This window comes from Botryllus schlosseri, chromosome 6, assembly GCF_051294905.1.
Source record: "Botryllus schlosseri isolate E-star chromosome 6, Bs_hap1, whole genome shotgun sequence".
In the NCBI taxonomy this organism is placed as follows: Eukaryota; Metazoa; Chordata; class Ascidiacea; order Stolidobranchia; family Styelidae; genus Botryllus; species Botryllus schlosseri.
Genome location: NC_137241.1, coordinates 11,987,213 through 12,002,658, shown reverse-complemented (window position 1 = coordinate 12,002,658; position 15,446 = coordinate 11,987,213). Strand labels below are relative to the sequence as shown.

At 40.1% G+C, this 15,446-nt stretch overlaps 1 protein-coding gene and 1 long non-coding RNA gene across 2 annotated transcripts in view; one reads left to right on the top strand and one right to left on the bottom strand.

Annotated features, from left to right (window-relative positions):
* LOC145441029 (uncharacterized) overlaps positions 1-15,446 on the top strand; it is a 416,627-nt gene that overhangs the window by 331,602 nt on the left and 69,579 nt on the right. The gene's annotated exons all lie outside the window — the stretch shown is intronic.
* Positions 1-15,446, bottom strand: part of LOC145441012 (ephrin type-B receptor 1-B-like) — a 33,627-nt gene that overhangs the window by 8,390 nt on the left and 9,791 nt on the right. Inside the window, exons 9-17 of the mRNA XM_080318797.1 lie at positions 14,561-14,646; positions 10,534-10,650; positions 9,456-9,682; positions 8,101-8,268; positions 6,305-6,476; positions 4,653-4,786; positions 2,752-2,875; positions 1,937-2,086; positions 897-973 (exon numbers count right to left, since the gene is read on the bottom strand). Of these exons, the coding sequence (XP_080174923.1) occupies positions 897-973; positions 1,937-2,086; positions 2,752-2,875; positions 4,653-4,786; positions 6,305-6,476; positions 8,101-8,268; positions 9,456-9,682; positions 10,534-10,650; positions 14,561-14,646 (1,255 nt within the window). The remainder of the gene's footprint in view (positions 1-896; positions 974-1,936; positions 2,087-2,751; positions 2,876-4,652; positions 4,787-6,304; positions 6,477-8,100; positions 8,269-9,455; positions 9,683-10,533; positions 10,651-14,560; positions 14,647-15,446) is intronic.

The following is a 15,446-nucleotide window of genomic DNA, read 5'->3' as shown; positions in this document are numbered from 1 at the left end:
AAAGTCGCGATCTAATGGCGACTTGATTCGACTTGGGCAATTTGGGCGCTTCTTCCTTTTACGTTCCATTGATACGATACTCCAAACCCTAATTTTGGCACACCCTAACCCAGGGTGTCAAACTCAACTTGCGTGGCGGGCCGGATTCAAACCTTCAGGTCGATCGCGGGCCGCACCAGTCATATGATTCCATAGTGTCAGATCGAAATCAATGGACTTGTATTTCACGTGAATACTTTCATTATACCACGGATCATAGGGGTTGCTCTGAAGGCCGGGCCAGATGAAATCGTCTGGCGGGCCGTATGTTTTACACCCCTGCCCTAACCCCAACCTTGACACTAACCCCCACCTCCAACCGTAAAATCATGCACCTCCAACCACCAACCCTAATCCAGATGCGAAAAACTATTTATCATGACGTTTATAACTTTTGATGTGTTCACTCGGCTCATTGTGCATGACTCGACCAAGTGATATGACTCGAGACTCGGACAACCAAGTCAGGCATTTTTTTGTTGTAACTTTGTAGAATTGTAAGCTACCGCATAATTGATATTACGTTTATCAGTACTTATCGGTATTTGTAAAATAGGTCCAGAAACTGCTCAAAGTGCGGTATTCAATATCAGCGAAACAGAATTGTAAAAAAGTGAGTTGAACAGGACTTGAACTCGAGAATGAACAGTAAACACGATGACTCGAGTCTCAACACTGTGACTTGGACTCAAATCTTTGAACCCTGACTTCAACTTTACTCGATGGTGAATTGAAAATGACTCGACTTGACGCGAGTCCCAACTATAAAAGTAGAATTGAACTTTGACTAGGGACCTTGTGACTTGATTAAAACCCTGGTTCATTCTGTCTCGAAAACAGGTGTTTCTGTGCCTTACCTGTTCTTCGGGCTTGCACTGATTTTTCAGCCTCTTCACGGCAACGTCAATAGTTGTTTCTTGGCCCGTTTTGAGATCTGAAATCGTTTGAAACGCATGTTATATGGCCTTAAACCAAAGACAATGGTCTTGACGACGGCGCATAGCAACGGTTGACGCTGCATTTACCAAAGTCAAGTTGGCACTAGGATATATTTCTGTAGACGTGCAGTGCAGACTGCACAAAAACGACAATATTACAGTTGAATATTTATTTCTTCATCAATTATATAGAATTCAAAAATGAAATATTCAGTATAACACATATAATGCTGAAACACTGCTGTGTTTATAAATGTAGTGCGACGAATGGCAATGAACTGGGAAAGAACAGATCTTTCCATGGATTTCCTTCCAACACTGAGTTGAGGAATGCTGGGGAATGCTGATGCATGACTTCAAGCCTAGTTTCACCACACAATAATCTGACGACATCATACCGTAGCCCTCTGCAATGAATTTGCCGGTGGCATGTGCAACGGATGCAGTATCGGTCAATAGTTCGCTGGTGAAGAAATGTGATATAGACCAATTAGCATAAAGTTTGGTTTACGGCCGTATTGTCAGCACTTTTTTGACCAATTACAGTATGCGCTGTTCAGGTGCAGTACAGATGCACAGAATCAAGATTTTGAATTCTAACTGGACAGAAATCCGACAAGCTTTTTCTGAAACAGGATTGGAACCGTATTCACACTTTTCACATGAGAGTGACTTTCTGTTTGTTTACTTCTTTGTGTTGCATGAACTTTTACTAGCCTAGCTTTATCCTTGTATCACAATTTCAAAGCAACGAATTGTTGTGGTATAATTAGATGTTATCAACGAATGGGGAAATAAATGCTTTCCAATGAGTACAAAATTTTTTTTAGTATCGGATTGTAACAACAGGATTTTGTTCTATCCAGAAGGATTGTGTCTGGATCCCGAGAACTATGATCAGTAAATCTCTACTGTGCAGTTCGGAAGTCACCGGCGACCACCACCGGCGTTCAACTCACCAATTGTAGCCAGCGTTCCTTTGTAAACTTCTCCAAATTCTCCGCAACCAATAACCTCGCCAATGGCTATCGATTCGGGCGACGTTTCGCAGAGAAACTGATGGTTTGGCAGCGATTTGAGGCAAAACGGATCGACGTAGGTTCTTTGGTCTGCAAGCATAACACAGTATTGGAGTACCGGTGTCTAAAAGATCGATAGCGGCAACAATTGTGCTGTATGAGGATAGAGTCAGAGATATTCCCTGGTTGTTATTATTCATTATGGACACGGTGCCATCAAAAGACAGCATGCTGCAACTTCACTTAAAACCAGTCAAGCGTCACTAATCAAGTTGATTTAACAATGTAAATTCCCACAATCTCCGATACAAGTCAAATATACTTCGAGCGGAAGAAGGACATGGAAGTTAAGTGCATATGCTGTTTGGCTACTTTCACTTCCAGTTTTAAATTTATGAGAGGAAACCACACACTTTTTCTTTGGAAATTGCTATTTCTACTTTGTCTCAAGTAGAGATTTACATCTCTTACTTCTACTGCTCCTTGAATAGCACAGCTGACTACTTTGAGCACCTCTTAAATTAGCATTACAAATTTTCAAATGTACCACAAATGGCTAGTCACAATAGTATACTGCAATTGCAGAGCGAAACAACTCCGATCTGAGTTTTATTCCCAGAATTTTCGACGATCATACTCGTTGCAAATGTCACGCCGTTATAGAACTTTTTTTTTAGTGTAGACTGGCGGTTCAGACTTCCCGACGTGAGGCCAAATTATATATGCTCAAGAGTCCAAAGTGAATTGCCACAAACCTAGAGAGTCATGCCGCGAGTTGTACGGGCGAAACTGAGCCGGTACATCCGCGGTCCCGCTCTGGCGTCTCTCCTTTTCCCGATGAGTCCTGCATCTCCACTGCAACACCAACACGACGCCCACCTGAATGGTATTGTGGTGTCATAGAGAGCAAACCTTACAAAATACACTGATATGGATACCATCTACAATTTGAGTACTAAATCTCATTCGAGGATCAATTGCAACGATTCGAATCGGCTAGCGAGAGTCGGTTCGTTAGAGTAATGAAACTACACACGCTAACCTGAGAGTAATATTTTTTAACAAAAAATCGTGTCTCAATATTTTATTACCACCGTTGCGGCCTTGAAAGTTCAATTGACCGTATCTCAGCATTGAAACACATGCTGCATAAAGCTAGGAATAATCATGGTAAAACATTTCTGTCCAAGTGCTGATTGAACCTCACAATGGTCACAAATAGAGCTGGGCGCAATGATTTGAGTACCAGTACTCAGGGTCATAACCAAGTCACAAGGTTCCAGGTCACAAGTAAATCTCACTTTTATAGTTTTGAGTCAAGTCGAGTCATTTTCAATTCACCACCGACCAAGTCAAGTCCAAGTCAGCTGGTAGAGGGTCGAGTATGAGTCCGAGTATACTTTACTATTCTTCGAAGTTGCAATGGCCGTCCCAGTCTCAAGTCATATGACTTGGTTCGAGTCATGCACATTGACTCGAGTAGAAGTCGAGTCAATACAAAAAATGACACGAGTCGAGTCATTTTAAGCATTTGAAAAATTGACTCAAGTCGAGATGAGTCATCAAAAAATTGGGACTCGAGTTGGACTCGAGTCAAGTCTAGTCATGACTCGACTTATTACAACCTGGCCGGTGCTCGAATTGGAATCTTGTACGGTAATAAATGTGATGATTCGAGTCGAGTAGTAAAGGACAATTTTTTTTGAGTACTGAAATTAAAATTATATTGAATAAGATTTATATTATAGAAGAGAATTATAGTTTTGGTGCTTTTACCCAGTGCGTAAAATTTGAAACATCACTTTGTAGTATCACAGCATCCAAACATGTAGTGCGAGGTGATGCACGTGAATGGAAATTTCATTTCTGTGGAGTCGTGATCAACCCACATCATTATCACAATGTACAATGAAAAAAGTATGGTTAAAAAAACATCAAACTATCTTTATTTCGTCTAGAACTGGTATTGTTCTCTTTGTGATCGTATGGAAGTCACATATTTGAACCTTCCACAGCATCCATTCTATGGTGACGTCATAATAGGCGACACTTGAATACTCAACTCGACTGGTAGCTTAACCGGCTGGCACCGGCAGGTTTTTCCGAAAAATTTTGCTTTGCTTTTTAAAACTGTGAAACACGACCTCAATGGGATGTGAAACCAACAAGTAATATATCGTTGTATTTGGAATTTCAACGTTTTACCAACTACGCCACGTAGCGATACAGAGCAAAGAACCGAGCGTGTTTATAATCAAGAAGACGAGATAACTTTGCTGTAAAAATGGACAAGTTTTGGCTACTTCCTTATAGAGTCCACAACGTATACTTAGTGCGAATAATTATGCGCTATTCACTGCGACAGAGATGTCTTCTTTCAAACAAACCACGAATGACCGCTTCTGCTCAACTAATTCGATCGACACTATCAAAACATGGTAGAGCGTTTAAGAGGGCGGTAGTTGGTTAGGCGTTGAAATTCTGAATCCAACGATATACCACTTGTTGGTTTTACATCCCATTGAGGTTGTGTTTTACAGTTCGGAGAAGTGAAGAAATTTTTTTCGGAAAAACCAGCCGGTGCCAGTCGGTTAAAACTTGACACGGACTCAAATATCCCAAGTACTGGATTTTTTCCAGCCTACAATCCACGTACCAAGAGAGCGAGAGTAGCGACGATAACAGTGGCGACAACAAAGGGATAGTTTCCGGAGTCTCCCGGGTCTGGGTCCATAGGTTGGGTGAAAGGCAGTGTAGACGCATGCAACGCTGCGCTGGCATTATCAGAGCCTGTGAATGAGAAGTGAAAAGTTTTATTGCGATGCCCCTCAACCACGGTTGTAATGACTCGAGTCAGTTTGTGTATCGACTCGACTTGCACTCGAGTCATTGGTCATGATTCGAACCAAGTCATATGACTAGAGACGAGGACGGCAAAGAGCGGCATTTCATTGTAACTTAGAAGAATAGTAAAGTCACCACATTATTGGTATTGGTATCAGTCCTGATACTTTGAAAATAGGGCCACAAATCTTTAGGACTGAGAAAAATTACGATATTATGAACACGAGCCATTCTGCATCACTTGAGCAGAGTTGAAAAAAGTGAGTACGGAAAATGACTCAACTCTAGTCGAGTCATTACAGCCGTGCAAAGCAGCAATATTTCGGATTGAAAGGGGATTCTATCCAGGCGCGTAGCCAGGGGGGTTTCGGGGGTCTAAACCCCTCCTTTAGAAGCGTGAAGCCCCCCTTCAAACGCAACACCCCGTCCTTCACAAATGACCGTTCTGACGCTAATACTCGGTTGCAATTCAATAAGTCGTATTATCAGTGTTGCACGCGGCCAATTAACGAAAGGCGTGTTGCCAATTAGCAAGATTCGTACATGCGCGTTGCACTGCACAATGTAACACGACACGATCTCCCGCTGAGATGATTGCGAAATTAGGTAGTTCATTGCCGCGCGCTCGGCAATCGTTGCTAGCCTGATTTATCGCGTCTGTAACAATCCTAGTTCCGCTGGCTTGAATAATCGCATCTGCAATAGGCCCGGTGCGCACAATATCATCGCTGGCCTACACAATCGCATCTGCAATAGGCCTAGTACGAAAGATATTGCTAGCCTGACTACTGTGTCTCGGACCTACCATGCTTTGGCTCCTATTTCCCGATGGCTTGGATAAAATGCCGTTAACTATATGCTTTTGTGATTAAAGAGTGACATCTCGACACTGAATGACATCAAATGTTCGCAAACATGTGCGACGCGTGCGTACGTCGTACATGCGTGATTGATTTCCGCTAATACTTGAACATAACTATCAGAAGCTGTGAGTCAAGGCTTGAGTTATAAAAGAGGTAAGGTTGGAGTCACCTGAAATCGACGTCATTATAGCACATATTCCATAATAACTACATTTTGACTTCCACAAATCGTCGCCGAGGCTAAGTAAGACGTAAGACACATTGATAAGCACGCGTATTTAATTGTTCGACTTGTTGATAAGCGTATTTAATTGTTCACGACAGATCTGGGAGTCGCTAATTAACAGTACTTCCGAATCGACAAGCTTACATACGCGTATAATCCTCAACACGAGGATGTTGTATAATCGTTATTTACGCATGCACATAACATTAATGAATTGATGCTACATTACTAAATTCGAAAAAAAATCGAAGCCGCTCGTTTATTTCAACCCCCCTCCCCCCCCCTTATTTTTCGACTGGCTACGCGCCTGATTCCATTGCAGTACAGCAGACATTTACGTCTACATACGTAATTCGTCACCAAAATAGCGCTTACCTGCAGAATTGTGAGCTGTAACTACGATCCTATAAGCCGAATGCGGGAAAAGATCGGTCAGCAATATTTCCGTGCTGGTTGTGTTGACTTCATTCCAGAGGAATACTCCGTCACCAATATACCGGCTGGAATTGTTGTTGGCACGTTCGCCTGCTACCAACGCATACCGCACCTTCAAAAGAATAGTTTGTCGACAAACATTGTATGTAGAATTTTTCCTATTAGATCGGTACCATTAAAAAAATATTGCTGCTGACAATCCAAGCCAAGAGCCAAGGATTTGTTGGTTGATATTTGAAAAATAACAGCATTTAGGTACAGACACTCGGATTTATCTCGTTAGTGGATGGCTTTCGATAATGCAAATATGTGAATGGTTTGCGAGATTCAAAGTCAAATCGCCCACTAGGTTTCAACTTTACATGGAAATTTGGGGATAGGTCTGGTAGCTAATGCCGAATGCATCAAAATTAATTTTATCACACTTGACCCTCAATGTTGCGAAGTTTTCGCATTTTCAAATGTGGCTATTTTGTGCTCACCTAACCATAAAATTCAATTACACTGACATTGTATGAGACAGAAACGGCAATGAAACATCGTAGCTATGTTGTTAAGGTCGATTTATAGCATATAATGATAGAATAGAAGAAGCTCTTGATGCTGAATTGAAAGTCGTTTCCCCCATCAAATTGGGTCAAGGTTCAACATCAGGTTTAGAACCCAATAGTTTTTGAAAACAGACGTGCGCAACATCACGGAAATTGGGAAGTAATATATCATATTTATACTACATATCAGGGGTCACCAACCTTTTTTGCAACCAAGAGCTACTTCTTGGGTACTGATTGAAGCGACGGGCTACCATTTACTCCCGCCGTTTACCCGTACCAGACTGAATTTCCGCTTTGATATTCATAGCACTGGGCAGAAATCACATTGCGGTAACACTTTTAAAAGAGTGTTTTAAACATATCATTTCAACCAGCTGGCCACTAAGATCTTCTAAGAAATCATAAATTACTTCGCTCCATGTTTGTATAAATTATACAACAGTCAACTCAAATTGTAAAATAAATTATGAGTCACACTTTAGACAGGACATCATGTTATCTATCAGTCAGTGGGAAGCCTGGTATTGCTTGATATCAACTAGTGCGCTGTACTCTGGTATGTAACTTGGTATGGTACTAAACTTTGGTCAGTGTAAGAGAAACAAGCTGTGTCAAAAGATGTGTTACGTAATGGGCATACAGATATTGAAAATCTGCTAGTACTTCACGGCTATCTGCTACCGAATGAGGATAGCAATGTTGTTTTCTACTTTGGCATTGTCCTTGACTGTCGAGCTACCATAACAGAGCCCCCGCCATTTCAAAAAGATGGCATCCCGTCATGTCGCCTGTATAGGCAGTGGGCCGTATCCTATGTGTTCGCTATCTTGTGATTCTATTAAATGTTGGTATATTACTAATTGTAATTGTTGTAATTGTAAGTATTTATATATATATGTATTGTCATTTGTTACACGTTAGTGTGATTAAACAAGAATAGCTAAATCGATCAATCTATATATTTTAAAGCTCACTGGTAATAATCTGACGAATATTGATAAATGCTGCTATTCGATCTATCTTGAGAACAGGCTCGCGGGCTACTCATCTGGTCCTCGCGGGCTACCTGGGGCCCGCGGGCACCGCGTTGGTGACCCCTGCTATATATCACATTACCTGACACAGTCAATCGTTAGGCAATTTCCATATCTTTTCGTAATCAGCAATGTTAAGTTGTCTTACCGTGTAGTATAGGATTTTGCCATTCGGAAACGCCGGCCGTTTCCAGGTAACAAAAATGGCAGTTTCATTTTCCATCGCAATCGACAGGTCTTCGACACCGGACGGCGGCGTATCAGATGTGCGATACAGTTGACTTGAGGACGAAGTTGACAGGAAATACAATAGTTCCTAAAATATATCGATTGAAAAGTAATTTACTGAAGTATATCGATATTTTCAAATATTACGATAAGACGAAGGTCGACTTTAGCGTATAACTCGCATAAATGCATACTCACTTACACGGGCTAAAATTTATAACCTAAAAAATCAATATTATTATTTTGACCTAAAATACAAATTTTGACAATATTATGTTACCATCACAGCCTAATTATTTCATCTATTTATAAATCATAATAAGTAGATTAGATAACATGTTATTTACAACAGTATACAGTACAAGTATACAGCCTACAAATTGTAAATTGTAATTTTTACAATTTTTGCCCTTACATGATAAATATGAGTTATAACATTTAAGGCTAACTTTACATGCGTATAAAACATCAATATTCCAGATAAAGCACGTCTTATTCATCTTATTCACTTCTAAGTTAGTCATGTCCTACATTACATCAAAGCACCGGATATAAATTAAGCAATATTATGCAGACCAGTGATCAAACTCAGCCTGTATGACTACTCAGACAAAAATTCATAACTTTGAAACATAATCTGTAATATAAAATTGGTACGTAACTTTTGCACAAATGCTCGACCACATTTTTTCATCCTAAATCGACCTCAAGTCAACAACTTACTCTTTCCCAACTGTTATCGAACGCAATTCAAACAGAACCGATCCTAGATTGATCTTGATAAAGTTGGGGTATTCCAGCACAAGATAACACATACACCATGGATGGTATAGTTACGAGAATAATAAACCATCAAATAGTTGGTTCGTGGTACAGAACTTGAAGATAGCTTTCAATACAACATCCATTGTACTAAAATATGGATGTTGTATTGAAAAAAATAAATTATGAACGGTAATTCAATAAAGAAGAGTGGTGAAACAAAATTTAAATGAAAAATTGCCCGTAAAAATTTTTATACAATAGATTAATGGTATTAACATGAAACTATTTCGTTTGGCCTTTTCTGTTACACGGTATACGTCAACTGGAAGTAGTGAAATAGAAGAAACAAGTCTTCTGTTTAACCAGTGAATGACCTTACTTTGTGAAAACAAGGCTTAACTTGTAACCTTGCCTCTGTAAACACATCGTCGTCATCACAAGATGATAAGATTATCGGCATTGCCAAAATATTAAAACGGCAATGACACACGCAACGTTCCCATTACTCACATCATTTTGTCTCCAGGAAGTGAGCGCACTGACAAAACTGCCGTTGTCAAACACGCTCCAAAGCGCATCTCTCAATGGCTGCGACATGCGGTAAATGGTAGCTGCCGTGTACGTCAAAACGGTGAAATTGTACGCGGCATGACCTCTGAGATTTTTTATCGCAACTTTCGGTCTGGCAACACGGCGAAAATTTGGGAGAAATTCGACGTGCGAACAGTCAGTGTCGTCTGAACGGAATATAACAATTATTTTGTCATGCAGACAATATAGCGTAACGGTGAGGAATCCGGCTTCTTGATTGGTAGGTCGTGGGTTCGATCCCTGACCGGGTTAGACCAATGACATGATTAGTAACACTGGTATTCATGTCTTCCTCGCTTGGTGCTTAGGTTACCGGGATAGCATATGGAGGAAGGGTGCAAGACTTAGAAAGCAACTTCCTTGTCCAGCGACGTATGCACAGCATGCACTCATGGTATCCATAGAGAGAGAGAGAGAGATATGATATTCTTTCTCGCCTGCACCATCGAGATGCTTTGGCGACGGAGTTGCGATACGGCCCCATGAGGTCATCTAGTCTGCGCCCCCGTTTTTTTTTTTTTCTCCTCCATGCTATCCGTGATTGCTGAGCGCCTAGCAGGATAGCTGCGGATACCATTTTTCGAGTCTTTGGTATGACCCGGCCGGGATCGAACCTACGACCTACCGCTCGAGAAGCCGGACGCATATGCACAGATCGTGTGTATGTATATCATGAGTCAGCGATATGGCGCAAAACAACATCAAGGACAAAAATACACAACGTCATATTCCATTCTCAGCCGATTCTACTGGATAAACACTGAATGCAGAGGAGATCATAATAGAAATATTTGGTACTCAACTAGCAGTAAAGGTAACGCTGCCTGTAACTCTCTGCTTCAGTACAAGTAGAAATTGTGATTTTCAAGTTAGTGACAAAGTAAGTATTCTAGGTCTAGTTTTGCCTACTAGCAGCCTAATGAGGACAAGTTTGCTAAGAAGACAGGGACATTAACCCCACTAACAGAGAGGTAAATTTCCGTCTCATTAGACCAACCTTTCTCAGAAGCATTGTCAGAGAGCGTAGTTGGAACACAGTGGCAGAGTATCGAATAAAAAATTGTGGAACATCCTCCATTATCGGCTGGCCTTTTCCAAGATAACAAAATGTTTCCTGTTATAAACAAGCTAAATTGTTATTTGCACAACATTGATGACACAGCAGCTTGTTGGTAGCATAAATATCATTATGTTATTACTACGTTATCGTCATGATAAACAACAAAGACATAGGGTGGAGCCCAATTTCTCTGCTGAGTAGCGATTCTCTACTCAGCAACGATTTCGTTACTCAACTCACGCCAAAAAGTATACTCACACTCAAATGCGTCCAGATCGGCACTCAAATCTAAGTCAGCTCACCACCAGACTTAAGTGTCAATTTTCACGGTCGAGCAGCCAACTGCAGGCAACACCCGCCAAATACCGTAGTACCGGTACTGTCGTATATAGCCGATATAGGCACACTATTTCGTGATGTGAGGTTCTGCTGAGCGAATGAAATCAGTGGCGCTTGGACGGATGTTGTGTTTATAATTGTATTTGTAATTATCTTCTGTACCCTTTCGACTTCTTTTCGTACGGCATCTCGGTATACCGGAACGGTAACTTCTGCAGTCTCAATGCCCTAGCATCCGCCCGCCGTCGCCGTTCTTACGGCAACAAAAAAGCCCAGAAAAAGACCCGACAAAGAGAAAGCACCCACGAGGAATGGAAAGAACTAGAAAGGGACGTGGCTTCAAAAAGATAAACATCGAAAAGAACTGTGACATCGGGCACTCTAGGCCGAGGTGGATGTCAGTATAAAAAAGATCGCAACTGCGTGTCGTTCGATATCCTATCTGTTCATTACATCGCATTGTGTCTTATCGCATTCTACATTGTGTGTGACTTGTTCAGATGAATAATATAACTTTACGATTATTATTATTACGCATGCTCTTCCCACAATTAAATAGATGAAACATCTTGAACAGACCCCCAGCATGAACCTCGGCAGATAAGAGTTTCAGGGAATATCAGGGTTAGGATGGAGTCGCTATACCTTCAAGCCAGTTTAGACGATAGCAGCAATAAGCTATTGGAAATAAGAAATACTGGATATTTAAGGGAGAAAATGTCAGGTGGGTCTGGCTATATCGGGAAGTTGAATGGTAGAGGGGCAAAGTGAATGGTTCAAAGAGGAGCTTCAATTGGAAAGAAATCCTGGAAATATGTTAATTTTTCAATTTATTTTCACGATATAGATGCATTCTTTTGTTATTCCAGGCCTGCACTTACGTCTTCGCCTGCTTGGAAACTTATCTTTATATATTTCGAATGGGTTTGTAGCGTCTTGCAAATATACTTCTGTGGGGCATAGGACAATTCCGGGTATCTTCTAGGATTTATATATTTCTATTGGGTCATCTTCAAAGAGTGTGGACCAGCTGAGGCTATTCATTGCATTTAGATAAATCAGTGAGAACTGCGGCTAGTTTGTAGGTCAGTGACGAAATAATGACGACAGCGTCGTGTTGTCATGACAAAATCGTTCACGCGTGTCCGGTCGAAGGCGAAAAAAATCTGGCAACGCTGTCCCGGAAAACGACGTCTGGAAATCGATACTTAGCTGAGCAGAGAGAATTGGCGCGCACTCAACGCTGAGTACCAATCGATTTTTAGTTGAGTGGAGATTCGCATTTAAGCAGTACTTAGTTGAGGAGAAGAATTGGGCTCCACCCATAGTGTGTTTTCGAATTTGAGTCACAAATATTGATATAACCAGCAAGGTAACTATTGTTAATTATCAATCCAAAACCAGTCTTGCAGAAAACAACAATATGCTCAGTTGCTGATATCACTCTTTTGGAAAAATTCCATTACAGTGAGCACGTCAGTCACTGATATAAATCAGATCCTAATATGGACCGATTTTGTCATTGTGACATATTCATAGCATCAAACGATAACATCATATCCAAATCTTTTAACGGACAACCCTATGGTGAATAATTGGTAGCAATACAATGGCATTGTTTGATGCAATTTCAAACATATACTCTAAATGAGTTATTTTAGTTTTATATAGAAGTGTACCAATGGCAGGCATCCAACACCATAATGAAGTGCAGAGTAAACAGCAACACGAGAGGGGACCGACTGCATGTTACTATAACATACAAAAAAAATAGCTCAACACTAAAAAAACTATCTCAAGCGTGAAGAGATTTGATTTTGCAGAAGAGAATTGACTGTCGCAGCGGTCGTCACAAGTGGTCAAAGTAGCCATGGTCGCAACTCAAGTTGAAGTAGAAGAAACGCCACAAATTTCCACGATTACTTCAATAAAGTACCAATTTTAAAGTCATGTCAAAAAGTGGTAATACAAAACGAAATTATGACAAGAACTAATGTCAGTAGATTCCAAAATTTGATTTGCATACTCTTAGCAGAAAATTATAACCAGATGTGGCCGCTTTCAAAATTGGAGGGTGCATCTTCGCAACTAATCAAAAATGACCAGTCAGACCACAAATAAAAATAATTTATAAAAATATATTTAGTTAACATGATACAGGGGCTCTTTCTCCCAGTTGCCATGACAATTTCACTCCTAAAAGGTGATGCAGGCATAGCCCAAAAGTACTTTCTCCTTTTAAAATCCCACGTGTAATAAGTACGTACCCTAGTTCTGCCTCAAAAAATGTAAAAATGTTTAAAATGTAGTCAAAAAGCTTAGGCCGACATAAATTTGGCCATTCGACTATGTTGCAAGCTGCAGTCTTGAAGCTCTGTACCACCAAAATCTGGTGTGAAACGAAATCTTGAAAATCGTGAGCAAGGTAAATGCAACAGAGTCATAAACTATAAAAGTTTGGCATGCAAGATTATTCAATACTAGAGCTGGGCACAATGATGAGAGTTCCGCACTTGAATCTGAATCGAGTAATAACTGTAATGATTCTAGTAACGAGAGTGGACTTTTTCGAGTATTGAAATAATACTCCCCTTTCCACTCATGAGTCAATTGATCATCGGGAATTATGATTTCGGTACTGTATACTATATTGTAGTGGAGGACTTGAAACCTTGTTTATCGTATCACACAAATTTGCTAGTAAAAAGCTATGCACGCCAGTTTATATTACGTTTCTTTGAAGTCGTGATCAGTAATATTGTTAAAGAGGGCAATAGAATAGGTATGGTCGAAAAAGACACCAGATTATCTTCAATTTGATGGGGAACTGAGATTATTTTCTTCATGGTCGCATGAGATGTACAATTTAGGACTGTTCAATTGTTTTTTTTGTATTTTACTGGCTACTTGATAAAATTGTTAGGTTACCTAAAAAAACACTGCCCCGCTAACATTTTTTCAAATTTTACTGGCTACCCCATGAAATTGTTGGGTTGTATGACAAAAACGATGCACAACAAATTTGGCTCAATTCCAGCGAGTAGAAGCCGAATTATATAGGTTCAAAATTTAGGATTTCAAATCATAGCATGTACGGTGGGTAGAACTATAATAAATATTGAAATATCTTGCCACCGTAAATACTATTTTTTCCAAATCCAAGATTTTGTACTCCAATAATTTCTCTTCTACTGGTTGGAATTGAGCCAAATTTGTTGAGCATCATTTTGTTTCATACAACCGAACAATTATATGGGGTAGCCAGTAAATTTGAAGAATATTTAATTTCATTTAATATATCCAAGATTTTGTACTGTAATAACTTTGCTTCCGGTGGTTCGAACTGAGCAAAAATTGGTGTGCAGCGTTTTTTACGTAACTTAACAATTTTATCAAGTAGCCAGTAAAATTTAAAAAAGAAGTTAGTTTTGAACCGTAGCCCTGAAGTACATATTTGAACCTTCCCCATCATTCGTACTTTCATGACGCCATATTCAATGAAACTTGAATACTCGACTTGACTCTAACCATACTACTCAATTCAGAATCAAATCACTCCGGTACTCGATGTCGCCCAGCACCAGTCAATGCATAATGAAAACAAAGCAACATAACGCAAATTAACCTGGCTCTTCAGACTCATCAAGCAAGACACGGACGTCTTGTGGAGGTCCGGGTAATTTCGAACACATTCTGCAATTCTCGGACGAGCTATTCGGAAAATAACGAATGAACGAAATGAGAAAATGAATGGCAACGAAAACGCAAGCAATACATGCGAAATCAATAAAACCAAATAGCTGTTTGTGTGAGACATGTAGTAAGGAGTAAAAATAAATCCTTATGCTACCAATAGGCAGAGGTGGTTTTAGTGCAGGGGTGGCCGACCCGTGGCTCGTGGGCCACATGAAAGGTTTTAAGTGCCCTGCGCGGTGATTTTCAAAATTAGTTATAGTAGAAAAAAATGAATCAATGACGTAATTTATTGTGTATTTGGGATGTTGACGACTAAAAAAGCAACAGTTTCGATGCACCAACGTAGCCAGGGCCGGCAAAATGGGCAATACCCCATACATTTTCGTAAATCTCTGTAAATTAACATAATGTAGGGTATTCCGAGGTAGATTGATTTAACTTGTCTTTTTCGCACTTTCCGTGATTCCGTGCCAGCTTCTAGTAACCCTGCTGGAAAATTGTAAGATAGGCTACGATAGGGATACCATATTGTGAGATCCGGAAAAGACAACAGGTTTACAAGTTACAAAAGTTATACTAGCGGACGAGAAAACGGGTAATTTGAAAACTTCTTGGGGAAATACTATTGTGTTGACTAATAAATAAAAAGGTCATGATTCCAACTTAACTCCCAAAAGACCCGCTCTAGCGTAAAGTTGCTTATGTTTAAACATTTTTTAGACAACATTGCAGTCACTGCCGTTGCAATCAATATTTTCTGGAAAAAGGAGGACATATGGTAACTAAAATCTACGCCTAATATATAGAATTGATTC